This window comes from Panonychus citri, unplaced genomic scaffold, assembly GCF_014898815.1.
Source record: "Panonychus citri isolate SS breed McGregor unplaced genomic scaffold, ASM1489881v1 Contig00139, whole genome shotgun sequence".
NCBI lineage: Eukaryota > Metazoa > Arthropoda > Arachnida > Trombidiformes > Tetranychidae > Panonychus > Panonychus citri.
The window spans coordinates 110,283-135,352 of NW_026515544.1; the positions used below are offsets into that span (position 1 = coordinate 110,283).

The window sequence follows — 25,070 nt, forward strand, 5'->3', positions numbered from 1 at the left end:
GTTCTCTTCACTTTCTTATCATAATTAAAAGTATAAACTCAATATGGTTAATTATTTTTTCTTGTCAATCAATTAAAAGGATTTTCCATCCTTCGTTTAACTGAAATAGAGCAATGGTCTCAAGTAATTATGATGGAAACAAACTCGAGAAACTGGAAAAGTGAATTTCGAGTTAATCATTCTTCTTGTGATTTAACACTAAATTGACAACTTTTAGTGTCTTTCCTTTCACTCTCCATCATCATTACTCTCAATTAACACTAATTGTTACGAATTACTAACAGTCAATGTAACTAATTTGTGCTCTCAAAAAGTTTTCCTTTATTCTGGAAAACAAACCTGAGCAATTTGTTGAGTTTCGCGTTTGGTTTAGATTGGTATTCTTTACGAAATGATTACTTATTATTCATTTGGAGAAATTGTTTGATTAATCAAACAATTACAATGATTAAAGGTTTGGTTTTTGTTTAACAATTTGATTGATTGTACAAGGAAAATGTAATTTAATTGTTCAAGAGGCAATCAGATGTAAATTTAGGGGGGAAAATGTCAATACAAATTAGATATAAATTCATTTTTTTTTCAGAAAAAAAACATTATTGGTTAATAGAGAAACCAATCGATTGATTGATTTGATTTGTTCCTGTTTCTCACTTTTAATGTACAAATATTATTGGAGATGATTAGGATTTCAAGGGGGTGATAAAATTAATTTTCAATGGAAACAATTAAACGAATAAGTTGACTATTAACTAAATTTGTAAAACCTGTTGATTGAAAATTAGGTTTGAGTGAAAAAAGTTGACTCGATGTTGTGTAAATTAGTTGATAGTTTATAAATTGTTGTGGTGATTTGGCTGGTTTACAGTAAATACAAAGGATGAGTCTTTGTAATTGCCAAAGAGACGGTTAATTGTTGTAGAAAAAAACTCAACAGTTATATTAAAAGGCTAAAACGCCATCAGTATAAAACAAGGAAACGATGAAAATGCTTTTTTGTTGCAAGTTTTGACTGTGATGCAGAAAAAAATGGTGATAATTGGATGACAATTAGTATTGTGATGGTTACAGTAGAGTTAATAAATTAGGAGAAAGTTTTCAAAACAATTTAGAATTGAAGATTAACTAAGCAGGTAAATTAACTCTTGTAATTCATCTTTACGGTTGTACATATATACTGAAGTTTCCCAAAGCATATTAATCAATTTCGCATTATTAGTCTCATCAAGACTTATATTTTCAGATATCGGAGGATTTAACCTGAAATAGGGCAAATGAATACCATGACACCAAGCCTTTGACCTTTCAACAACTTGACCATCAGATTGTGTTGCCTGTTAAGAGTAATCAGAAAATAAGAGAGAAAGAGAAATGAGTTAGAAAAATTGAATAGTCAATTGCTCAATCAATTTAATTAACCTGATCGACTAGAAGCTCTCCTAATGCCGAGGCCATAAAAGCCATTTTAGCGACTCCAACCAAACTATCGGGACGATAAACATCAACAATTGAAATTGGTTTAACGGGTATTGCACCGGTTCCACATGAAACAACCACAGCAGGTCTTAACTTTTTCTCTGGGCATCCCTGTAAATAATAAGCAAAAACAAATTATAATCAATTATAATATTATGGAAACAATTGATGAAAATGGCCTAATGTCTCTCATTCGTTTAGTTTTTTACAAAATTCATTCAATTGCATTGGCAGAAAATTTAATGATGGATAACAGGGTAGAGGAAAAAGTGAGAATGAAGGATTCAGAGGATAATCGGGAAATACTTGACGCAGTTGAATACAATCAATGAAAGATACAGTTATGAGTATAAGTATTGTCCACTCATTTAACTGACGTAGTCTTCAAATGGTCAACTGATATCAAAAGTTATCTTTACTTGATTAAGATTAACTGCGCGAATGATTTGGAAAGTGGTTGCAAACTCAAAGTCTTTGGTTGTATTTATGAGAGATGATTGAAAAGTTAATGAGTTGAAAAGTAATTATAAACTTACAATATGAGCATAAGAAGCATTGATTTGTGAAATTTCAGTTAAGGCATCAAGGGTTGGATTATTTGATATCAATCCACCGTCCAGATAAGGTCCACAGGGTCTGAAGTAGGTCGGTGCTGCTCCAGATGAACGGGCAGCCATCCAGAGGAGGTAATCAGATCCAATGGGACTAGATGATCTGGACGATTTTGATTCTGAGGAGAGAATAATTTCCTGGGCAGAAGGATAATTACGAAAGAGAAATAAATCGGCCGGAAATTGATCTGCTATGGTTGCGGTGATCATTAATCGTGGATGAGTGATATCACCGATTTTGGTATCAATACCAAACTCTTTTTGAACAAATTTCTCTAATGGTTCAGAATCATAAGGTCGAGGTCCAAGAAACACTTTATCTTTTAAACGAAAATACAATTGACGACATTCGGCTGCTGTATTACCCAAGGCCAAAGATATTGCCAAAATCCCGCCCGTTGATGTACCTCAAGTAATAACCATCGATCAAATTAGATTTTAAAATCAAGAGAAATTAAAAGACTAGAGACTTACCAGCAATCCAATTGAAAGTATCATAGATTCGTCTTTTCGTCATATCTTCTAGAATTGCCAACATTTGAACGAGAATTAATCCTTTGATTCCACCACCGTCAAGACACAACAATTTAATTTCATTCTCTGGTGGCTCATCGAAATTGATTTTCATCTCTTTCTCTTTTTTCCTTTTCACCGCTTCTTCCAAAATATCTCGATAATGGACATCATGAATTGAGACAATTCGAGAGAGAGGTGATGTTTCAGGAGGAATACCATTGAAAGTCGCATTAAGCGCACATCCATCGGTACATGACAAGTTATGAGCTTTTTTACATCGTTTGGCACCAACAGTATCCAGAATATAAAGAATTAACTCTTGATTAGATATCCGTTTATTGGTGGCAATTATGTGTCTTGGTGTTTCTCCACTGTTGTTACAAGTGTTCAAATCAGCGCCGAAAACGACAAGGGCTTGAACAATGGTCACATCTCCAGTTCGAACTGCAATATGTAAAGGTGTTTCTCCGTTAGATCCAGTGGCATTCACATCCGCTCCATGAGAAAGTAAAGTGACAATGCAAGAGAGATTTTTCTTTGCCACCATACAATGGAAAACAGTTTCACCCTGAAAATTTTTCGCATTAATGTTACAACCCATTTCGATTAGCGCTTCCATACATTGTGGACTTTTAGCCCAGTGTAAGGCAGTTCCACCCATTTTCATCACTTTAGGATCAAGTAGATCAATGAAATTACACAAACTGTGATCACTTGTCTTCTCATTATCAATAGTCCCCAATGAAGCACCATTAACATCAGCACCATTTTTCAGCAGCTCTTTAATACACTCAGGTTTATCGGCAGCACAAGCCAAATAAAGTGGACTGTTTGTTTCATTGTTACGAGAATTGATCAATTTGATTATCAGTTTACGACGGTCACTCAAACTATTGCCATTAGTGGCATTACTGTTACTGTTATGAGTGTTATTGTTGTTACTTGGATTAGTTGAGTGAGTTGGTGTATTTGCATCTTCTGAAGTTGATGAGATTGAGCTTTGTGATACAAGAATTGAATGAGATCCGGATGATAGTGTTGGGGAAAATGATGATGATAATGTTGAGGTGAGTGTGGATGTTACAGAAGAGGATGAGGCAGTTGTTGTTGATGACGAATTTGATTCGGACGGATAACATAAAGCGGAGATAATATCTCGATTGGTTGTCGATGCAAAGTGAAATATATTCCAACCACGAATGTCGGTTCTCGATAAATCAGCTCCACATGAAACTAAATATTGAACCACCGGAAGGCGACAACCTTTAATTGCGAGGTGTAAGGGTGTGTATTGAGTAACTGGATCAACGGCATCTTTCAGTGAAGGCTGATTGGCAATGATTCCCTTTAGACATTCAAGATAACCAAAATAGGCACAAATATGAGCCAATGTTTGCTCTGGATTTGATCGAATATAATTAACTAATTCTTGAAGACTATAAGCATTCACCAGATCGGGAAAATTGTTACATAAAGTGGGCAATTTATTTTGAACCATTGCTTGGAATACTTTATCAGCTCCCATTTGATTATCGAATCGACATAGACTGTAATAGATTGTGAGAGAGAAAAACAATTAGATCATTCATATTGAGATCATATATATGTTTAAATTGCTCAAATCTAATAGATAATTTTTGTTTCCCGTGACTGAAGTTCAAATATTATGATTTGTTAGTACATTTATACAGAACTTGGAAGTGAGCATTACGTGTGGTGAATTAGTACTCAGAATTAATAGTAATTTCATCCAATATTAGCAACAGATGAAAATGAAATCACTGATTCTCTCTCCCTTGGTGTAAAGGGTGTGACAAATCTGACGTTTCTTCAAGATTTATCTTCTAAGATATTAACTGTGGGTGACAAAATTTTCTATTGTTTGAATTGTTCTGAGATGAATGTTCCCTCGGCAACAATGTTCATCATTGACAAATTGATCATCATATGGGTGAAGGATCAACAGTAAAGATAATGGTGAGGATTGAGATTACCTGTAATCCACTTCAACTCCTTTACTGGGCATTGCTTTTTGTAAAACGATTTCAAATCTTGCACCATCAGGTAATCCATAGAGAACGAGACAATCCTCTCTTGAGTAAACTTGGTACGTTTTATAATCGTCGTTTTTAACCTCGACCACAACATTATATGGATACTCGGAAATATCTTTTCTACGGAAACTGCCAACAAAATCACGAAGAAAAGACATGATGATGATGTGAATGAGAAAAGAATTTCTGGTTCTGGTTAATAATCAGCATACAGAAAGAAGAGAGAGAGAGAGAGAAACAGGGAAAGAGCAAGAGAGAGAAAAGGAGAGAACCAGAAATGGTAGAAAATACACAGAATTGTCACCACCGAACAAGAAAAACAAAGAAGAACACAAATCAATTAGAATATGAATGAGAAGAGAAATGAAACAATGGTGAGAAAGGAACAACAATTAATCTAAATACAAACCAAAAAGGAGATGATAAGTAGTACGTTTCAATGAAAACAAAAAGTGTTGGTGGTGAATGAGAAATACAGTAAATTGTGAATTGATGACGACGATGATTACAGTTGTTGGTAATAATAAAACTCTAATCACAATTAACGATGAGGTGATTAGTTAACTATAAACTAGAGAGAGAGAGAGAAAAGCAAAGGATTAAGTACAAGGAGAAAATAAAAGAGAGGAAAATGATCTAAATCACAATCAAGGGTTGATCATGACGAGGAAAAGTGAAAAGGTTTAGAGAGAGAAAGTGAAATTGAGGAAAATAAAATTGCGAAAAAGAGAGAGAACCAGCTGATTGGATTTTTTTCTTACTCACACACAATCATCTCTTCATTACAACAATTAAATTCTCATTCACTTTCTTGTTCTTCTAATCATCAGTGATTATCTTAATCTTCATCTCGTCACCATCATCGACTATTTAATTCATCGCGATCATCAATAATTCTTTGATTAGAATGTTTATTTTCCATTTGATTATTTTTTTTTTTTCGATCATCTAATTTGACAAGATTCTCCATTTCCTCGGATTACAGTTTCTATTTTCTTTTATTGTTCTATTATTTTTTGATGATTGTTCTTCCACAATGGTAGTTAATTGTTGTCAATTGATTGTTCCTCTTTTTTTTCCGATTGCTGTTACTAATCATCAACAATCAAATATCCTTTGTTTTGAGCTTAGGCCTGAAACATATCATAGTTTTTGCTTTGTTTTGTTATTATAATCCAAATGTTTGTCTATATTTTTGTGGATTTATATTGTTCTCGCTGAAAAGACAATCCCAATTGTCGACACCTTTAAATTGAAAATTTAAGAATATGATTAACCAATGAAAATATGTTAGCTTGTTAATGATTAATTTTTATATCACCAATTTAAAGTGAGACTTTAGTTGTTTTTTTTCCAACAGGTTACAGATGATGATGGTGATGATTTCTAAATGATAGAAAGGAAACAATTTTTTCCACCATTTAAATTGAGTAAATTTGAAGGAAAACAAAAGGAAAATAAGTATCACCTTATATATATCAACTAGTATAGACTAAAGATTAACATATAATCACCGTTGAGATGTTCACATTTAGGAAATTTACATAAACTTTTCTATTCTTAGTGTTATCTCATTTATCTCTTGGTTTGTTGAAGAAAATATAAAAGGAAAGAAGAAAAGAACTATAAAGATTAACGAGTAAGAGAGAGAAAAAAAAACTAATTTCGAATCAAAGAAAATTAAATCAACGTAAACACTTAGAGGAAAAGATAAATCGAGATGAAAGACGATGAGGCTTATTGTTTAGCGATGATTGGAAACGAAGCTTTAACCAGATCACTCAATCCAATTTCAATTGTATCACCAGGTTTAACTGAACCAGTTCCACCGGGTGATCCAGTGAGAATAACATCTCCAGGTTCCAGGGTGAAAAATGAGCTAATGTGACTTATGAGAAATGGTATTTTGAAGATCATGTCTTTGGTGTTTCCATCTTGTCTCATTTGTCCATTTACTTTACACCAGATTTGTTGGTTCTCTATGTCAGCGATTTTCTCTTTTGGAATAAAATTTCCCACTGGACAGAAAGTGTCCGATCCTTTGGCTCTTGACCAGGGCAAACCTTTTTCTTTAGCTTCTGATTGCCAATCTCTCGCTGTCATATCAAGGGCAATGGTGTATCCACCAACATGATCCCAAGCAGTGTTTTCGGTAATATCACTTCCTCTTGATCCAATGACAATTGCTAATTCCACTTCATGTTGTAAATTTGAACATCCCTTAGGATACTGTGAGAATGTATCAAGAAAGAAATACAATTAAATTGAGAAGAAAAACAAAATTAATTGTAACGGTAAGAAGGTAGAGGCCAAGGTAGAAAAAGAAACAAATTGAAAGAAAATTGATCGATTTGGAGAAATTTGAAAACACTATTAACTGTTGATTGTTTCACTCAAGAAAAGCTTCAATTACAAATAGTTAACAGTGTAAAAGATGAAAGTAAAATATCAATTAAATTAATTAGATTGAATCATTGACTACTCAATATTGTCATAAGAGTGTAAAAATGTGACAATTATTACAATCGAGGAGAATTTTGTAAAACATTTGAATGATTAACTTGATTGTAAATGACAAAGTGACCAATTAAACAGAAATTGTTTTACTAGTCCTTTGATGAGGTAGAATCGTCAATAGGCCAATCAAAAAGTAAACAAAACAGAAGATGATAATTACTTTGATAGATGAACCATTAATTGCGAAACTGGAAGGAGGCTTAAGAAAGATGATCGGTGATTCCGGTTTATTGGCATATTTCATTTCTTTAACATGAGCTCTAGAAAAGGAGATGGACAAGAGACAAATTAGCAAGAAGAAAGTACAAAATTAACACATAATTAGAGCAATTAACTTACAAATAATTACGACCAACGCCAACAATTTTCCGACTAAATTCAACAAAGTTTATAAGTCTCATAACTGTAGAAATGAAAACAAACAAAAGCACAAAGAAAAGCAAAAACAGAAAAGAAAACAATCAAATGAATACAAAGTATGTGAGACAAATGAAAGACAAACTAATCAATTAACTAATGGTTAATGAGAAAGAAAAACAAATCAACAGACTTAGATAATTGAACAATTATTATAAAAAGATTAAGAAAATAAATAATCAAGTGGATCGCATGGTCTTCAATTGAAAATACAATAAGTAGAAACCAAGGTAACCCAAGCGCGGGCAAAGATAATTAGATGAAACTGATTTAGTGATTTAATTTAGTTTTCCACAATCAAGGGGCATGGAAAATGGTCCAACATTTAGAGATATCGATGGACAAGTTTTTTTGGGAGAAACTTGAACGGATTGATTTCCTCATCCTTTCAATGGAATTGAATTAAATTGGTCATGTGTGATTAAAGTGAATTTAAGTAAACGTATGCAAATTCATTGAAAGGAATTAATTGTGATCGGCCGACTGATTGGGGGCAGTTAATTGTTATGAGTTTGGGAATGTGACCAGTGATTAGTGTGTCGGTGTTTATTTTACTTGGATAGAAAAGGTTACTGATATTGTTTGTTTAATTGTTAGCAATCGCTAAATTATTATTATATTGAATTGTACAAGAGTTTGTGTATGTTTGTGTATGTGTTGATTTGTTTGTTGATGATTACAAGATTTTCATATCAACTTGATGGTTGGAGAAAAAGGTAAAAAAAATTAAGGGGAAAAAAAGAAGAACAATCAAAGATGATGAAAGGTGGAAGAGGAAAAATATCCGTGCGGCTCAGAGGAGATATAATGATGAATTGACGGTGGGAAGTATTTAATCAAGTCTTGGTTTGGTTGGTGTTCTTGTCATCGGAAGAGATTAAGGAAAAAGCTTGATGATGATACTTTGTTGTTGATTTCTTCCTTTCTTTGTTGATGGTAATTTGTTAATTCTTCTTCTCTGAAGGTATATTTTGCTTAATTGGTTAGAATAAAGATTATCGGATCAACAGAATTTCCATCTATAACCACATTCATTACAAAAGCAAAAGGTTGTCATGGGTTCATCAGCACTTCGCGTTTGAACTTGATTGTAAGTTGTATTTGTCTTTTTACACTTCGGACATTTGATAAGATCTGTCTTTGTACCTCCGGTCACCGCCATTTGATGGTCATTAATTGCTTCTTTTGTTAGCTTTTGACGTAATTCTTTCATCTCATTGCTGGCCATTTCCTCAGCTGTCATAACGGCAATTCTTGATGCAGAAATGTGTCCACGGAGAACATTGAATTTAAGATCAGGATTTTTCGAATCTTTCAAATTGGACACTCTAGATCTAATTCTATTCTTATATTTCATATTTATATCTTTAAATTCTTTATAAATATTATCTTCTATTTGGGCAGCTAAATCTTCAGGGTCAAAGAAAGTTTCTCCACTTGATTCTTCCATTCCTTGTTTAAGAGCTTCAGCCAATAATTGTCTACCTTTAAGACGAATCTCATTTGATGTATTAGATGGAAAAGATTGTTTTGGTTTAGAATCGCTACCAGGAGCATTACTACGAGACGTTGTACTTTTATTTGAACCGTTTTTACTTCCAGTGTCACCTCCACCACTACCCGTACTTCCACTATTCCCAGAACTTATCGTTTTATTACCAGATGAGCCCGATGTAGACCCATTATCAGTATTATTAGAATCTGATTTACCCTCTTTTGAAACCTCTAGCAGCTTTTTCCATGAACGAATGAGAGACTTAGCCAAACTGATTACCTCTTCATTGGAACAGTTTTTTCTTAAATTATTAACTGCCATACCAATACGGGTTCGCTGTAAAATCTCCAATGTAATGGGAATCTCTTTCAACGCTTTAAGAAGGTCCAATGCTTGACCAAAACCTTCCTTTTTGGCTCCCATTTTATCCAATTTTTTCCCAATACGCAGAACCTCTTCTTCATGACCCATCGATGGTAATTGACTTTTTTTTTATTTCAACACAAAAAACACAGAAACAAAAAGAAACAATCAACTATTTCGAAACAAACACACGGACACCGTTCAACTAATGAACAATTTAAATTACAATGGAAATTAAATTAACCCAAAGTTGCGACAGAACGAATGAAAAAGAGAACGATCTTCAAATAGAAAAGTTAATCAACTCAATTCTCAAAAAACACATTTTGTTGATCCGAAAACAGAGACTAATTGGTTATCCCTTCCACGTAGAGATGGCGACAGTGGCAGAGAAAAGCGGTAACATCAAATGTGAGAATTAAATGTTTCATTGATCAATTTTAATGGAATCAGTTGACTGATTTAACGATTGGATTATAAATTTTTTTAATTTTCTTTTAGTGTAAATGGACTTTTACATGAATAGATTTGATAAAAATGTTTTAGTTGATTACCAATTTGTTTTGTGATCTACAAAATTGAGACCATTTTAGTTTTATAATTAGTGACTGAGAAACTTTTCAAATTTGATTTACAATTTGGTTAACAGAATTGGTTGATGATAAGGTTTAATTTGGATTTGCTTTTTTTTCTTGTTTCATGGTTAATCAGAAATAAAATACCATTGGAAAATTAGTTGATGATAGTTAAAGAAAAAGAGAGGAAGAGAGAAATAGAGAGTTTGAAATATTAACATGACGAAGATCAAGTGTTGATACTGAATAGAACTCACCATTTGCAAGTTGATTGTTGATTTAATTTTATGTGAAAATTGTTGGAAAATTTTCAATCAAAGTTAATCAGGTTTACGATATTTAGCTTGAATCCAAACTCGATACATTTTCAATTGTTTACCGCGATTAACTTGCAACCGTTTATCAGTGATTAACGATACCTTTTCTAAACCAGAATCGACGAAAAGTTTGCCGACTTCTTCTGGTGTGAAGAAATAGGCCATTGTTCCGTCGCCTCGAACATAAAAATTGTCATCCATACAAGAACCTTTTTTAAATCTTACTTGAGCTAAATCGTATTTACCATAATCACGAAAAAGAAACAATCCTCCAGGTTTCAGGTATCGAGATAATTTCTTGATTGTTTCAGGTATACTGTAATTAGAGTTTACGAAAGTCTTTGATTAAGTGATTAAGTGAGAAAATAGAAACATGGTAATTACATTAATGTAAATACCTTTTTGGAGGGATAGCTGATAATGTGAAAATGGAAACAATCACATCTAAACTTGATTCCTCGAAGGGTAAAGATAACTGATCTTGAGTAACATCACAGACAAATGGTTTACATCGACTTTCATCAAATGAATTGTTGCTCTGAAAATTGAGAGAAAAAAAATCAATAATAAGAAAGTGATTAAGTTGATCTTATGCTCAGTTAGTACTCACCTTTAATAAATCAATAGCAACTGGTGAAAAGTCACAACAGTAAATCATAGTTTCTGGATTTCTGACAAAAAAAACATTGAGAAGACAAAGTTAAGAATTAAATTGAAACCAATGAAGAGATTTGCCAGAGTTAATCGCAATCGATCAATAGTTGATTGGCTTAGAGATACCTTCGTAATGTTGAATAACCAAAGATCAACTTACTCTCTGAGAGCGAGAAGAGGGAAAATAGTATTACCAACACCACAACCGATTTCAAAAATAACATTCACATCATTTGACAATAATTCTGGAAATTCAGTAAATAACCAATGTCGATCTTTGAAAAATTTATCCTGATGTGTTTGGTAAAACTTATCCCAATACTCATCGGCTTTCAGAAGATATTTGCTTTTCGAATCATCATCAACTCGATGAGCTGAATTGCACTTTATTTTTTCATCCACCTCAGCTAATTGCTCTTCAGTCCAATCAACCTGATCCCTGAAACAAAAAGTAAACAGAGAAAAAAAATAAAATCAATCGAAAATGAAATGAAAATAAAAACAAAATCTTCTGAATAGCAAATACAAAGGCCGTTCACCGGCTTTTCAAAGTAACTCAACTCACCAAGCATTGTGTTTGAAGACGTCGTTCTCATTGGTCAGAAAGCGATTCCCAAAACGTGGTCTAGTTTTATCACCAATAGAATCATCAGAATTCATGGTCAACTCAAAAAGTAAACAATTGAACCAATTAAGTTTAAAGAGACAAAAAGATTTAAATTTTAAAAACTGAACATCACATGTGTTGTTTTCATCGAAAGTGTCTCCATCTCTTAGTGACGGTTCTCATTCCAATCGATGAAAACAATAACAATTAGTTTTGTTATCTTTTCACAGATGAATTAACCTTTTTCATGATTGGAAATCTGATATTATTTGCAGATCATTGGGTGACCGTAATAGGACGACATTTCAAGGAAGAATAACAAATAATTGCAAAGAAACAAAGAGATCAAATTTTTATTTTTCTGTATTGTGGGTGTGTTATTTTTTGTTCTTCTTTGTTTTTTTTCAGGTTTCGTTTTGTTTGTTTGTTTAATTTTGCATACAATCCAAAGGTAAAAGGGTAGAAATAGAGAAACTTGCATTCAATTGTTGCTCTTTTTCACACTGTCTGACTCTCTCTCTCTCTCGGTTTCCTTTCACAAATTACTTTCTTCCCCTTTGTCTGGGTTGTGATTGAGATTTAACAAAATTTTCTAATAATGTACTGGTTGGCAGTGAATTAAGGGGCACTCGACGGGATGACATATCCTCAAGATCATCTTCGGTGACCCATTCATCGGGTATAATACCTTCGGGTGTCCAGTGTAATAAATATTTAACTGAGGCTCCTCGCTCTGGGCAGCATCTTCCAATTACTTTGCTATGAAAAATGATATCATTTTGATTACCAAGTATATCTAATCCTGTTTCCATACTGATTTTCATTAATTCAAACGTAATAATATCCATAATATTTGGGTCAAAATAATCCTCATGTGGTTTAACATAACAACTTATCCGTTTGGCTTTACTCTTCTTCCTTTTCAGTTTAATTGGCCGTGAGTAAGTTGTTTCCTTAATTATTTCAGCAAATGTGTTACTCATTGGTGGAGTTACGGTGATCTGAAGATTAATTTTCTCCTCTATCTTTGTTACCAGCTCTTTAACAGTGTTTTCACCATTTCCTTTTGCTTCCACAATCTTTTGCATTGCGTAGACGCTTTTCTTTAACATTGAAATCTTTTCCTCGGCTTCAATTGATTCGTCCTCTGTTACTCCATTAACCATCTTCAAAATGGTGTCACACAATTTACGCTGTTCCATATTATTCAAAGGTACATCAAGTGAAACGAGAGATGTTGATGATTTGTCCTTTAAAGCTTCAACAAACTCTATGGGACCTGTATAGGAAACCTGGTCAGCCATATTGGGGGTGAGTGGATGCAAACTAAATACACTTTTAATCAATTAAATACTGAGCAAATTTTGATGAATCTTATATCAGTCGATTCCCCGTCACTAGATCTTTCCGAATATCACAAAATGAAAATTTAATAATCACTAGGAAATTAAATACAATTGGATAACTTAAGAGGAGAAATTTAAACAACAGCCACAGAAGCTCAGAGGTAGAGCACTGGTCTCGTAAACCAGGGGTCGTGAGTTCGAACCTCACCTGTGGCTAATTACGTAAAAATTTTTATTATCCTTCATTTTTTTTTCTTTTTCTTCTTTTCATGCGATTTATTTGCATTATCGTTTTAACTGATCACTTATTTACCTTAGAATAAACTGAACAATCAGATCAATCGGTTGCCATTGTTTCCATGATGATGATCATCAAATTTGTGGCAACAAAAAACAAGACAATTGTCTTTCTTTTGTTTCTTTTTCAATTGAAGGGATTAGATTGATTGGTTGACTGGTTGAATTAACGATGATCATCATGATTTCCTTATCAATTAATGACTGTCCTTATTGTAATGAGCAAATAGGGAGGAGGGAAATGGAAGAGAAAGAAAGAGAAAAAGAGAGACAAAGTAACACGTTGGTTGATGTTGTTGATGGGAAGATGTTGGTGATCATCACGATTGTTGATGTTATTAAATCTTTTTTCGTGTTGCTGTTTCTTTTTTTAATGTTTTTAAGTCCAAATTGTGAGTGATTGTTGAAAAATAAAGGATGCATGGATAATCGATGACGAAGTGGTAGAGGTAAACACTGGTAAACAACAGATACCCAACTGATAGTAAGAAGGAGGGGGAAAAGGTATGAAAATCAGCAAATTAAATGTAGAGTAGTGAAAGAAAAAAGTAAGAGTGGTAACTGTTTTTTAGTTGATTAATCCGAAACATTATAAAGCGTAGAAATAATAAGAATCATGATTGCGAGATGTTGCCAGAAAGGGATAAGAGAAAAAGAAAGAGGACAAAAGAAGGAGGGTAATAGGGAAAAGAGGATGACGAAAACAAAACGTATTTCAATTGGAAGAAGAAAAAAGGAGGAGAAGAGATAAATTGATAGTTGGTTTAGATTTTTCAAATTAAATTGCATCAATATCGATATCAATGTCTTCTTTGATGGCTTTTGCAACTGCGAAAACGGGAGGCTTAGATTTCTCCACCTCAACTTGGACTTCACCGCCTCGAACTCGATCGTCGTAGACAACCTCAATTTCGGCTTCTTCCTCATCGGGTTCACTTTCCTCTTCCTCCGCTTCTTTCAACCAAGTCAAGAATAGTTGAGCCTTTTCGTGAATTTCTTTAGCTAATTTTTCACCAACAATCTTTTTAGAAGCCTGTTTGCAGAAAAACAAATAAAAAGAAGAGATTAGAAAATAAAACAATTAAAAATAAGTCATGAATAAAGATTAAAACCAATTTAAAACGGGATAGTTCTAAAGAGAAAAATTAAAGAATCTCTTTCAAAGTAACCTTTTAGAGAGACAACTCTTGTGAGATTATTATGCTAATTTAAAGTGGATACAATCAATCAGAGAGAATGAGTTATTCTTTGAAAGTGTTACGTTATACATTTTCAATGAGGAGCAAGGGAGAAAGGGAGAGAAAGGGAGAGAAAAAGAGAGAGAGTTTTGTAATAGTGAATTAGATAAACTCAATAGGTGGATGGAAAATGCAAGGAAACATGATTAGGAAAAAAAGAGATGAGAAAACAGCAAAAATTGATAATGAAAACAAACCTTAAAGCCCCAATCGATGATAACCTTTTCATCAAGAATATCAGTATCATAAAATGCTTTCAGGATGCGTGATACTTTGGGTAGCAATTCAGCTTTAGAGCGTTGAACAACCTGTTCAAATCCCCGCAATAAGTATCTTTGAGCTTTGACATTTCCAGCAGTAAAACGTAGGAAAAGCATTCGATGCGTTTTGATTTGTTGAAGAAAATCTTCATCGAAGAGCAACTCACAGAGAACCAGAACAGCCTTGTCTCGGATATCGAGTCTTTCAGCTTCAGCTAAAATATCCTTTTGTGCATTTGCATCAAATACACAGTTATATTCGCCCTTTTTGATCTTGACATAGTCAAGGAACATATCTAATCGTTCCTTGGGCGATTTCTCTAAATCTTCATTCATCATTAGGTTTTTGGCACCCAAAGTAAGTTCACTCATTCGCTTAGCAACGGCATCAGGATCGGTGTTCTCACCCCACGTTTCATCATCATCGTCATCATTACCATTTCCAGAATTTTCGAATCCATCATCTTTTTCATCAGAATCACCAGCAGCACCAGGTGAATCTCCGTGAGAATGTTTTTTATCATTTTTCTCTTCCTTTTTACTTTTTTTACTCTTCTTACTCTCTTTACCACTGACTCCGTTACCAGATGCAGCCGTGGGAGGATTTTTCAGAATATACGTCGTCAGTTTATCTTTATTGTTCAGATGGCCACTATAACCACAAGCTTTACAGGAGGTGGTAATAGTGTTCTTCTTGGTGAGAACACCAAGAACAGTCTCAGGATTGTGGCATGACGGACATAAAACGTACTTTTGAATAAATCCATCCAAAAGGTCTTGCAATTTGCTTGATTCATGTGAGCCATTAACAATGTAACGCTCGTTCTTTGGATCATAATTCACTTGGGCACCAAGAACACAGCCGAAGTATTTAGTTGGGTACATAGGTGGTCGATTGAGAGACTTGGCAATGTCGACCATGTTGACAATAACCGTTTTGATTCCATTACCTTTTCCCTCAACTTTGGCCAAAAGTTTAGGCATTTTGTATCGGTAGAATTGATCCGAGAGACTACGGTTGACATTGACACACGCCATGGCTTCATCACCTTTAGTTGGTAGTAAGGTTTGAAGAGGGTCACTGTGATTGATGGGGGGAGGAGGTCAGAAAACAATGTGAAAATAATAATGGTTGATTAAATGATTGTTTCTCCTTTCAAGGCAAAAGTGAAAATCAGATAAGGTCCACACGGTTTACCAGGATCATGTAACCAAGTTAAATCTGGAAATAGCTACTTGTACAGCAAGTTAAGTTCAAATAGATTTTTTTTCTTTTACATTTCCTTACCACACTTACAAGAAAACACATACACACACAGAGTGTTTTTAAAGCTTTTTCAAGAGTAACCAAAGTAACTACTTCCCCTATACAAAGTCAGGAGATAAAAAGGAACTAGAAATTTAGTAGTAACTATAGTTACTTTATGGTTACACAGAGGAGTTAAAGGATTTTTAAAATTAACAATAGGATTAACAGGAGAGCAAAGGATAATCATCTAAAGCTCACACTTTCACACTTTAAATAATTAGAGCACTAAAAGGGACAGTTGAACAGGTAAGAGAGCGAAGAGATTAAGTGAGAGAATGAGAGAGAAAAGATGAGTGAGAGAGAGAGAGTCAAGAGATGATCGAGAGAGAGAAAAGTAAGGGTGGATGCAGAGAATAGAGAATTAAATCAAATTTGATTAACAATCAGGAATTAACTGTTAAAGACAAATACAGTCTGTCGTATAAATGAACAAAAATACATTATGGTTAATCGATTAGATCGAACGAAAATCAGAAGATTAGTAAACAGACAGAGAGAAAAGTAAGTAACAATCAAAAGACAGAGAAAAAGAAAGAACCAAAAATCGGTTAATATTAATGATCTTCAATGAATCGATTTTTTTTCCAAAAATCATGGAGCAGAAAAAGAAAGTGAAACCTACGCCATCTATCAAATGGTTAAGAAGAATAAAAGTGAAAGCGGTTCAGTTGAAAGAGAAAAAGAAGAAAAATTTGTTCTTTATTTTAGTTGAAAATCGAATCACCAGGTGGTGACTCTGTGAGTTACCGCAAATTCTTAATTCAATTTGATTGTTTGGAGTAAAAATTTTAACAATTTAATTGTGATTAAAGTTTAAATCGTTTTATTTTAATTGATTTCGTCTCAACAGTAGTAATGTTTTTCTATGTGAATTTAAATTATGACCTTGAAGGCTTCTTCTTCTTTCCAGATTAACAATAATCTGTTTATTTTTCTCTTAAAAAATATTCTAAATCCAATATTGTCTATAAATATTCACAATTCTTAATAGTGATTAAGCTTTTTCGACCCTCCAAGTTAATTGTGAATCGGTTTAAATTGATTTCAACTTTTCTTAATTGTTTTTATCTTTTCGCTTCTCGTTTTCATCTTTTGTTCATATTTCCCTCTATCTTTTTCTCTTTCTCTTTCTCTTTCTTTTCTTCTCTGTCTTCTCTTTCTCTTTGTTTTTTTTTATTCTTTTCTCTCTTTCTCTCTCTTTCTTTTTTTCTCCCTCTCTTTTATTCTTCTTCTCTCATTCCACTTTCTCTTTCTCTTTGTCATCGTAGCCATCGCTCCGCTCTTTCATCATCTGTCACTGGTCTTTCTATTTATCTCTCTCTTATTTTGTTTACTCTCTTCTCTTTCTTTTCCATAACATTGAATCTTCCCTCTTCTCCTCGGATTCTGTTTCTGATCCATGTTATTTTCTCATCTTTCTCCACCTTTTCCTGTCTTCTTTTCTCTTTCTTTTTTCTCCTACTGCCTTAAATTTTATTCTCATCTATTTCTCTTCACTGTTCTGGTTTATTATTACTTTTACCATCCGCTGGATTTAACCATTGAATCGGTTTTCTTCATTTTCTGATTCTTCCTCTCCCTCTCTTTCTCATCTTCGTTTCTTCTCTTGTTTTTATTTGCTCCTCTCTCTTCTCCTGACTTAAGGTGTCTTGAGATTTTCATTTGGACGCCTTGTTTATTCTGTTCAAGGGAGAGAGAGAGAGAGAGAGGATATTTGATCTTCTTTTCCACCGTGTGTGTTTGTGTGCTCATCTTTTATTCAATTTCGTGAAAAATGAGTGTTAACGAGTCAATCATGTTCGACCACATTGGAGGTCTGGATCAGCACGTTGCTTCTCTCAAAGAAATGATTCTATTTCCACTCCTTTATCCCGAAGTTTTCGAAAAATATAAAATTAATCCTCCTAGAGGTGTTTTATTCTATGGTCCACCTGGTACGGGTAAAACATTGGTCGCCCGAGCTATTTGTAATGAATGTAGTAATTCTGGTGACCGAAAAGTGGCCTTCTTCATGCGAAAAGGTGCTGACTGCTTATCTAAATGGGTTGGAGAATCAGAGAGACAATTGAGATTATTGTTCGATCAAGCCTACACCAATAGACCGTCCATTATTTTTTTCGATGAAATTGATGGTATCGCACCAGTCCGATCTTCTAATCAAGATCAGATTCATTCTTCCATTGTTTCTACCCTTTTAGCTTTGATGGATGGACTTGATGATCGGGGTCAAGTAATCATTATCGGATCTACCAACAGAATTGATGCCATTGACCCGGCACTTCGTCGTCCTGGTCGATTTGATAGAGAATTTTTCTTTCCCTTACCAGCCTTAGAAGGACGTAAAGAAATAATTAAAGTACATACGAAAGAATGGAATCCACCGTTATCACCACAAATGATTGACGTTTTAGCCGCTCGAACTCCCGGCTACTGTGGTGCCGATCTCAAAGGATTATGTACCGAATCTGCTCTTATAGCTCTTAAGCGTAGATATCCGCAAATTTATACCTCTCGTAATAAACTTTTGCTCAACATTGACGAGGTACAGATAAAACTGAGAGATTTCAATCGTGCCATGAGGAAGATCGTACCAGCATCACAACGATCAATCAATAATTTCGCTCGTCCTTTATGCTTCACCGTAAAACCATTACTTACAGTTTACCTTACATGGTCTATCGATGTTATCAATAGTATTTTTCCAGCGGGTCTTAAAAAGGCTAATGAAAGTGGAAATGATGGAGACTCTGGTGACGTTCCGAGTGATGAAGATGTAGATGAAAATGATCTACTTGGAACACTTAATTGCTCACGAGATGTCAACTTTCGATCTTTAATGTGGAGAGGAAACTATAGACCGAGATTCTTAATCCATGGTCATAGAGATCAAGGTCAATCAACTCATTTGGGTCCTGCAATTCTACATCACTACGAAAAAGTTCATCACTGTAAACTCGACTATTCAACTATATATTCTGTCCATGGTCGAACTCCTGAAGAGTCAATATCAGTTGTTTTCGCTGAAGTGACGAAACGTTTACCATGTATACTTTACATGCCACGAATCGATCATTGGTGGGTTTCCTTACCAGAAACCTTAAGAATCTTTTTAAACTCCATGATTGACGATCTAGAGCCACATCAACCTATTCTTATTTTAGCGACAAGCGATACACCAATATCTGACCTACCAGATGAGATTCAATCTCTTTTTGATAAAAATCGTTACACAACCAAAGTAATGGAAATGTCTAATCCAAGTCGAGAAGAGCGTTTATCTTTTTTCGCTCCTCTCTTTGAGCAATATATTTATCGAGAGCCAGTTAAAGTAGAAGATGCATCTCCCAAAGAAATCTTACCTATCGCACCGCCAACACCACCTCGTCGATTAAGTACCGAAGAATTGGGTAAAATACGTAAACGAGAAGAAGCTACTTTACGCGAATTACGTCTTTTCTTGCGCGAATGTTTGTCTAAATTGATAAGAGACAAAAGATTTCACATGTTCGTCCGACCAGTTGATCTTGAAGAAGTTCCTGATTATCGTCAAGTTGTTAAGAAACCAATGGCGCTAGAAACTATGATGGCCAAAATTGATACTCATAAATATGAAAGTGCTTCTCAATTCATAGATGATGTCGAGCTTATTTGCTATAATGCTCTAGAATATAATCCTGATGCAGATTCGAATGGACGTATGATTCGCCATCGAGCTTGTGCTCTTCGAGATACAGCCAACGCTTTTATCGAAGCGGAAATGGACTCGGACTTTGAACAATTATGTCAAGATGTTTACGAAAGGAGAAAACGTCGAGGTAAATCATTTATCTATGTTTTAATCTAATTTTTTCTTAATTACTCTAATTAATCTAATTTGGCTTTTTTTTTCTCAGGTGAAAGGTCAAGTCTTTTCGCACCACCAAATTATCTGACGGTCTATACACCATCAGCTGTAAGACGATGCGTTGGATCACCAATTCCAGGAGGATCGACGACAAGTTCAAATGTAGCTGATAACAATTATAACTGTGATGAAGACACTGAGGTTGAATCTTTAGATGACTTTTCTGAAGATAAAGTTCAAAGCTCATCTGAGTCAATCTCAAAAGACCACAATTATCGTACCAAAAGGCGTAGTCGTAGAGGTTATCAACACCGATGGAAGAGGCTAAAGGTGAAAGATAAACGTTACAATGGAGTAATTACCAGGAGAATGTGTAATAACAATGATAACAATAAAAAAAGTAGTCCTGATAGTCGAGAGAGTAGCAGGATGAGCACCAGAAGCCAGAACACAAGACGAGGTTCAAGGGAAAGTTATTATGAATCTGCAACTGATCTTGATGATGCATCTGATATGGAGGAGAAAATCGTTCCAAGGTCAAATAGTTACAAAAAATTTAAGAGGTCAAGATCATCATCGAAACAACAATCACCACAACCACTACAACGAACTCCTCCACAGCGTCGATCACCTCAACCGCCACCACCACAACAACCACCTACACCACCACCACAACCTCCTCCTCCTCCACCGCCATCACCACCGCCTCAACAACCACTACCAGATAAAAACTTTACCCCACCAAACACACCACCGCCACTTCAATTAAATATTGATCGTGTACAAGTTTCTCGTATATTTAATCGGGTTGTCGATTCAACCAAAAATTGTTCCGTTGAACAATTAGAAGAAGTTTATTCTTGTCTTTTCCGTGTAATGAACCGTCGTCTAAATGATTGGAATCGAGCAAACATGATTAAGGTAAGATTTATATTTTATTGTATTTACATCTAATTTATTGATACAATTTATTTACGAACAAAATATTAATTGATTTTTTTTTCTCTCTTATCAGGAGTTAAATGAAGAAGTGGATACATTTGAACGTCATAGGAGATTCACATGACAATCAAACGAATTAGATTTTAATGAAAGCTAATTAAGCTTTCAAAATGGGCAACAAGAATTAACCAATTGTTAATTTCTTGACCATTTGACGTTTTCTTTGCTCAAATCAATATCATGTTCCTGATTGAATTGTCATCATTCTATACAAAATTCAACTCTGAATTTATGATGAGCTTTCTGTCTCCCTGCCAAATGAACATTTTCTTGATAAGATATCAAAAAGTTACCATGATTATCTGTCAACCAACACTGCCTATCAAATGATAATGATTAAAAAGAAACAAGAAAACAATCAAGATTATTGACCAGAGAGGATTAACAGCTATCAACAACAAAGCAAAGAATTAGAGAGAAAACCAATCTTAAAGCAGAAAATTCTCAATTACAATTGAATGTGTTCAACATATAAATAGATTCATCTATTCATCAATACTTATATGAATATATTAATTGGTCAATTAATAACATTATATACATATTATTATTTATTTATTTTGTAATCAATCGATTTATAATCTTATCTTGTAAATTAAGATTCTCAATTTTAGTTGCATCTAATCTCGTCAATTTAAGGATTTTCCGTCAACTAAAAAGAAATTGAGAAATTTAATAAGCTATCAAGCCAATCAAGTAATTGCTGACCAATTTGATTGGATTAACAAGCTGATTAACATCAACTCTCCCAAATGGAAAAAACAATCGCTTAATTATTTGTACCATTATCGTTGTATTGATCAAACATTGTAATCGAGCTAATTGTGATTTTGATACTGATGATACAAAATGAATTTATCAGTAACAAAGCAAAAGATAATTAAGAAGCAATTAAGTTGGATCAAGATGCTATCATTTTTCCTCTTTCTTGTCAGTATTTCAAATATTTATATTTATCTCATTTGTATCATCAGTATCATCATCAACATTGCTATCAAGTTAATTATCATTTTCTCCATTTTTTTTATATCTTATCACCATTAATGTTCAGGTCAATTTTTTCTTCTTTCATTAGAGTTGAAATTTTGTCCAAAGTAATTGAATCTTTGCTTATTGAAGATAGGCTGTAAATCCTATTGTAAAAATGTTTCCTCTCTTCGAGATCAAATTTGTTTCTATAAAATTGTACTAATGATAAACAGGCTTTGATATTTTCTTTAGCTAAATTGTGAAAAATTAGAGCTCGAATTGCTTGTTTATCATCTTTTCCACCATAATTTAATCTGGAAATTAATTTCTTTCCCATTTCAGGGTAACCAGAGATGATGAAACGATTAGCACAATTACGAATTATATTGTTTCTGTCAAAATTTTGATTAACTAAATTGATCAGTTTATCAACTTGAGGAAACAATTGTTTCTCAATGAGAACATCAATCAGATTGTTTTGACCTGGTGTTTTCTTGTAAGTCCGAATACAATTAGTAAATTCATCAAGGGCACCAGTTAAATCATCACAATAAAGATGAATTGTAACTCTGGGTCGAAGGGACTTATTGTTAGGGTTAACATTACCAACAGTTAGAAATGAATTGGACAAATCTTTTATCAATTTAACATCTTTGGTTAATTTTCCAATGGTTTCCAAAAAATCACGAACTAAAGTGTCGGTGGCATTAGATATTAATGATTTATTTGAGTTCTTCCCATAACTTGGTTTGTAGATTTCACCTAAAACCATATCGATTGATTCACTTAATTGTCCATTTTCAGCCATTTTAATTGCCAGTTGAAGTAGTTTACTTAAATCAATTGTAAACGAATCAGGAATCAATGATTTATAATGAAGAGCTTTATCGAGATCATTGTTAATCGCAAAGAAGGCCATTAAAACGGAGGCCATTGCTGGTGTAATATCTTCACCACTATCGTTAAGTTTTTCCAACAATTGATTAACCCTTTCCTTTAAAACAAGATTAGGACCGATTGTTGGTTGATTATTCCCAGAACAATAATTGAGAATTAATTTCCTTATGATCCCTCGTGTTTTAGGATTACCCGTTGACTCCAACAATTTAAGGTGAGTTTCATATGTTTCAATTGGTGAACATGAAGCTGATGAATAAAAGTACAAAGCGTTCTGTTCATTTGTGAATCTCGTTTTGTGGTCAATTAATTTAGCAATTAACGGAAATAAAGATGAACCATCATACGTTGAGAGTAACAATTCACCAGCGACCGGAGTTATTAACAGTGAATGTTTTTTCATCATCTTACAAAGTGCTGCTAATTTATCACGATCATCATCCGAATCAGTTGTGACTCCAGTAAAATTGATCAACAGGAAAGAATTAAAAACAAATTGATTAAGTGATCGAGCACCAAGACTTTTCACAACATGAGCCGATTTATCAATACCATTGATTAGAATATACAAAACCAGGTAAGGCACCAATTTATAGTCAATACGAAAGTTATAATCAGAATAAAGTAATTGATTTACTCGGGACAAATCAGAGATCGACAAACTGTAAGCAATACAAGTATTGAGTAAGAAATTAGGTGTTAATCCAATGACAATACATCGGGCGAAAAATTCCTCATAATTAGTATCGATTTTAGACCAAATTAAATCAGCAAACAATTGAAAAGTACTTTCTGGATGAAGGAGACTCAATGGTTTCAAATCGTTTTCCAATATTGTAAACATTTCGGAGCAATTAGAGGTTTTTACAATTAGTGGTGCATATAAATGAGGACGAATCATATCCTGATCTTTAATCAACTGATTAAGATAATCTTTGGCTTGATCATAAGGCAAATAGTTGAGAGCAGCTTCAGTTGATTGTGATAAACCAAATTTATTGATTCCTTTTTGTTTCCATTGTGAACAGATATTCATTATAACATTTGCATCAACATTACATTTGACCATCACTTTTAACAATTCACCTCCATAATTGGATAAATGTTTAACTTTATCAGGAACTTCAAGAAAAGCAAGACCAGTTAAAGCCTCGCGAACACGATTAGCTTCAACTAACTTAATCAATCGTAATAAACTAGTCATAAGTAATTAACAGAAACAAAAGTCAACACTAAACAAAGAAACAAAAAAGGTAATTAAATTGTGGAGATGAGAAAACTTTACACAAAAATAGAACCAATTAGAAACTATTGGTTACTTATTGTTATTTTCTAATAAATAAATAGAGAGATAATTTAAAAGGAATCTAACAAAATACGAAAAAAAACTTAACAACAATTAACTTTTGTGATGTAAACAACAAAAAATTATTTCGTCATCAGCTGATAAACAGTTTGTTAAATTTACCGCGTTCGTGAAAATAGACAACAAAGTGACTATTTTCAGAGAAAACAAATCAAAACAAATTAACAATTTGTTTTAACTAATCAACAATTAACTCTCATCATAACAGTTTAAACTTTGTGAAAAATTAATAAACAGCAACTCTACTCATCAACTTACAATGAAAATGAATCTATTAATAAATATTTTGTGATTGAATCTTTGATTTTGTGCTTACATTTATAAAAACACAATTTGAGTGATAATTAAATTGTTACTTCATTAATAAGTTAAATATACAGTAATACTATTGTATAAATAAATAATAAGAGGAATTGTTTTTCATTGTTGTTAGTTGATCTGTGTCAATGGGAAAAACAAAAGTTTATGAGAAAGATTCATAACAATAATAATCACCCTGAAGGATTATAATAATTATATTGACAATAATTATCATCAGATAAGTTGAACAATAAAAGTAACCGATAAATCAAATTACCTTAAATCAAGGACAAGAAAAAAAGCCAAAAAAAGGAGTGAAAAAGAAAATTAGAAATCAGATTAATCCATTGGATCAACAATCAAAACCACAAACAAATACTCAGATGTAAACACAAGCTCCTTGTAATTAAAATGCTCAATCAAAATCAAAGATCTTGATCCAATAATTGTTTCCCAATAACCTTGTAACCTCAAAGAGATGAATTGAGAATCATTATTATTATTGATATGACCAATCATCGATTCCAATAATAGAGTAAGTATATACAGTATATCGAGTAATAAATCATGAAAGATATGGAATACAGAGAAAGAGAGAGACCAAAAATACTCCATAGGTAAAAATCAGTAAAATCTGATT

The 25,070-nt window shown here is 33.5% G+C and overlaps 7 protein-coding genes and 1 non-coding gene across 9 annotated transcripts; 2 read left to right on the top strand and 6 right to left on the bottom strand.

Annotated features, from left to right (window-relative positions):
* Positions 1–483: 483 nt before the first annotated feature.
* Positions 484–5,463, bottom strand: LOC128394186 (85/88 kDa calcium-independent phospholipase A2-like). Of its 2 annotated transcripts, XM_053354478.1 has the most exons (6): positions 5,067–5,463; positions 4,598–4,849; positions 2,562–4,150; positions 2,013–2,494; positions 1,420–1,587; positions 484–1,334 (listed from the first exon to the last, which is right to left on the bottom strand). In XM_053354478.1, exons 2-6 carry the CDS (start codon positions 4,813–4,815, stop codon positions 1,122–1,124), a joined length of 2,670 nt encoding a protein of 889 aa, XP_053210453.1. In that variant the 5' UTR covers positions 4,816–4,849; positions 5,067–5,463; the 3' UTR covers positions 484–1,121. The 2 variants fall into 2 exon arrangements, with proteins under 2 accessions (XP_053210453.1, XP_053210451.1); XM_053354476.1 differs by having other exon boundaries at positions 4,598–5,443.
* A 484-nt stretch (positions 5,464–5,947) lies between these two features.
* LOC128394194 (acylpyruvase FAHD1, mitochondrial-like) lies at positions 5,948–7,782 on the bottom strand. Its single transcript, XM_053354485.1, has 3 exons — positions 7,514–7,782; positions 7,335–7,434; positions 5,948–6,886 (listed from the first exon to the last, which is right to left on the bottom strand). The coding sequence occupies exons 1-3, from the start codon at positions 7,573–7,575 to the stop codon at positions 6,395–6,397; spliced, it is 654 nt and encodes a 217-aa protein (XP_053210460.1). The 5' UTR covers positions 7,576–7,782; the 3' UTR covers positions 5,948–6,394.
* Positions 7,783–8,160: 378 nt separating this feature from the next.
* Positions 8,161–9,783, bottom strand: LOC128394190 (transcription elongation factor A protein 1-like). The gene has a single exon (XM_053354482.1). It carries the CDS (start codon positions 9,555–9,557, stop codon positions 8,595–8,597), a length of 963 nt encoding a protein of 320 aa, XP_053210457.1. The 5' UTR covers positions 9,558–9,783; the 3' UTR covers positions 8,161–8,594.
* A 498-nt stretch (positions 9,784–10,281) lies between these two features.
* LOC128394191 (tRNA N(3)-methylcytidine methyltransferase METTL2-like) lies at positions 10,282–11,808 on the bottom strand. Its single transcript, XM_053354483.1, has 5 exons — positions 11,561–11,808; positions 11,156–11,434; positions 10,952–11,012; positions 10,740–10,879; positions 10,282–10,657 (listed from the first exon to the last, which is right to left on the bottom strand). The coding sequence occupies exons 1-5, from the start codon at positions 11,653–11,655 to the stop codon at positions 10,345–10,347; spliced, it is 888 nt and encodes a 295-aa protein (XP_053210458.1). The 5' UTR covers positions 11,656–11,808; the 3' UTR covers positions 10,282–10,344.
* Positions 11,809–11,999: 191 nt separating this feature from the next.
* On the bottom strand, positions 12,000–13,441 carry LOC128394192 (zinc finger protein AEBP2-like). Its single transcript, XM_053354484.1, has one exon. The coding sequence runs from the start codon at positions 12,904–12,906 to the stop codon at positions 12,145–12,147; it is 762 nt and encodes a 253-aa protein (XP_053210459.1). The 5' UTR covers positions 12,907–13,441; the 3' UTR covers positions 12,000–12,144.
* Trnat-cgu (transfer RNA threonine (anticodon CGU)) lies at positions 13,093–13,164 on the top strand. The gene has a single exon. It is a non-coding gene; the product is annotated as a tRNA-Thr (tRNA).
* A 353-nt stretch (positions 13,442–13,794) lies between the features above and the next one.
* LOC128394188 (eukaryotic translation initiation factor 5-like) lies at positions 13,795–16,485 on the bottom strand. Its single transcript, XM_053354480.1, has 2 exons — positions 14,681–16,485; positions 13,795–14,278 (listed from the first exon to the last, which is right to left on the bottom strand). The coding sequence occupies exons 1-2, from the start codon at positions 15,779–15,781 to the stop codon at positions 14,024–14,026; spliced, it is 1,356 nt and encodes a 451-aa protein (XP_053210455.1). The 5' UTR covers positions 15,782–16,485; the 3' UTR covers positions 13,795–14,023.
* Positions 16,486–16,919: 434 nt separating this feature from the next.
* On the top strand, positions 16,920–21,803 carry LOC128394185 (ATPase family AAA domain-containing protein 2-like). Its single transcript, XM_053354475.1, has 3 exons — positions 16,920–19,867; positions 19,946–20,817; positions 20,912–21,803. The coding sequence occupies exons 1-3, from the start codon at positions 17,827–17,829 to the stop codon at positions 20,960–20,962; spliced, it is 2,964 nt and encodes a 987-aa protein (XP_053210450.1). The 5' UTR covers positions 16,920–17,826; the 3' UTR covers positions 20,963–21,803.
* Positions 21,804–25,070: the final 3,267 nt, after the last annotated feature.

What these genes read in the sequence shown, in the direction of transcription:
- LOC128394186 (XM_053354478.1), bottom strand. Translation starts at nt 4,815, where the DNA reads ATGTCTTTTCTTCGTGATTTTGTTGGCAGTTTCCGTAGAAAAGATATT. An exon ending in GGAGTTGAAGTGGATTACAG is followed by an intron (nt 4,151 to 4,597) that starts GTAATCTCAATC and finishes AATCTATTACAG; the next exon opens with TCTATGTCGATTCGATAATC. An exon ending in ATGCTTCTTATGCTCATATT is followed by an intron (nt 1,588 to 2,012) that starts GTAAGTTTATAA and finishes TATTATTTACAG; the next exon opens with GGATGCCCAGAGAAAAAGTT.
- LOC128394194 (XM_053354485.1), bottom strand. Translation starts at nt 7,575, where the DNA reads ATGAGACTTATAAACTTTGTTGAATTTAGTCGGAAAATTGTTGGCGTT. An exon ending in GGCGTTGGTCGTAATTATTT is followed by an intron (nt 7,435 to 7,513) that starts GTAAGTTAATTG and finishes CTCCTTTTCTAG; the next exon opens with AGCTCATGTTAAAGAAATGA. An exon ending in TTAATGGTTCATCTATCAAA is followed by an intron (nt 6,887 to 7,334) that starts GTAATTATCATC and finishes ACATTCTCACAG; the next exon opens with TATCCTAAGGGATGTTCAAA.
- LOC128394191 (XM_053354483.1), bottom strand. Translation starts at nt 11,655, where the DNA reads ATGAATTCTGATGATTCTATTGGTGATAAAACTAGACCACGTTTTGGG. An exon ending in TTGCTATTGATTTATTAAAG is followed by an intron (nt 10,880 to 10,951) that starts GTGAGTACTAAC and finishes CTCAATTTTCAG; the next exon opens with AGCAACAATTCATTTGATGA. An exon ending in TCAGCTATCCCTCCAAAAAG is followed by an intron (nt 10,658 to 10,739) that starts GTATTTACATTA and finishes CTCTAATTACAG; the next exon opens with TATACCTGAAACAATCAAGA.
- LOC128394185 (XM_053354475.1), top strand. Translation starts at nt 17,827, where the DNA reads ATGAGTGTTAACGAGTCAATCATGTTCGACCACATTGGAGGTCTGGAT. An exon ending in CGAAAGGAGAAAACGTCGAG is followed by an intron (nt 19,868 to 19,945) that starts GTAAATCATTTA and finishes TTTTTTTCTCAG; the next exon opens with GTGAAAGGTCAAGTCTTTTC. An exon ending in ATCGAGCAAACATGATTAAG is followed by an intron (nt 20,818 to 20,911) that starts GTAAGATTTATA and finishes CTCTCTTATCAG; the next exon opens with GAGTTAAATGAAGAAGTGGA.
- LOC128394190 (XM_053354482.1), bottom strand. Translation starts at nt 9,557, where the DNA reads ATGGGTCATGAAGAAGAGGTTCTGCGTATTGGGAAAAAATTGGATAAA.
- LOC128394188 (XM_053354480.1), bottom strand. Translation starts at nt 15,781, where the DNA reads ATGGCGTGTGTCAATGTCAACCGTAGTCTCTCGGATCAATTCTACCGA. An exon ending in TCATCGATTGGGGCTTTAAG is followed by an intron (nt 14,279 to 14,680) that starts GTTTGTTTTCAT and finishes TTCTGCAAACAG; the next exon opens with GCTTCTAAAAAGATTGTTGG.
- LOC128394192 (XM_053354484.1), bottom strand. Translation starts at nt 12,906, where the DNA reads ATGGCTGACCAGGTTTCCTATACAGGTCCCATAGAGTTTGTTGAAGCT.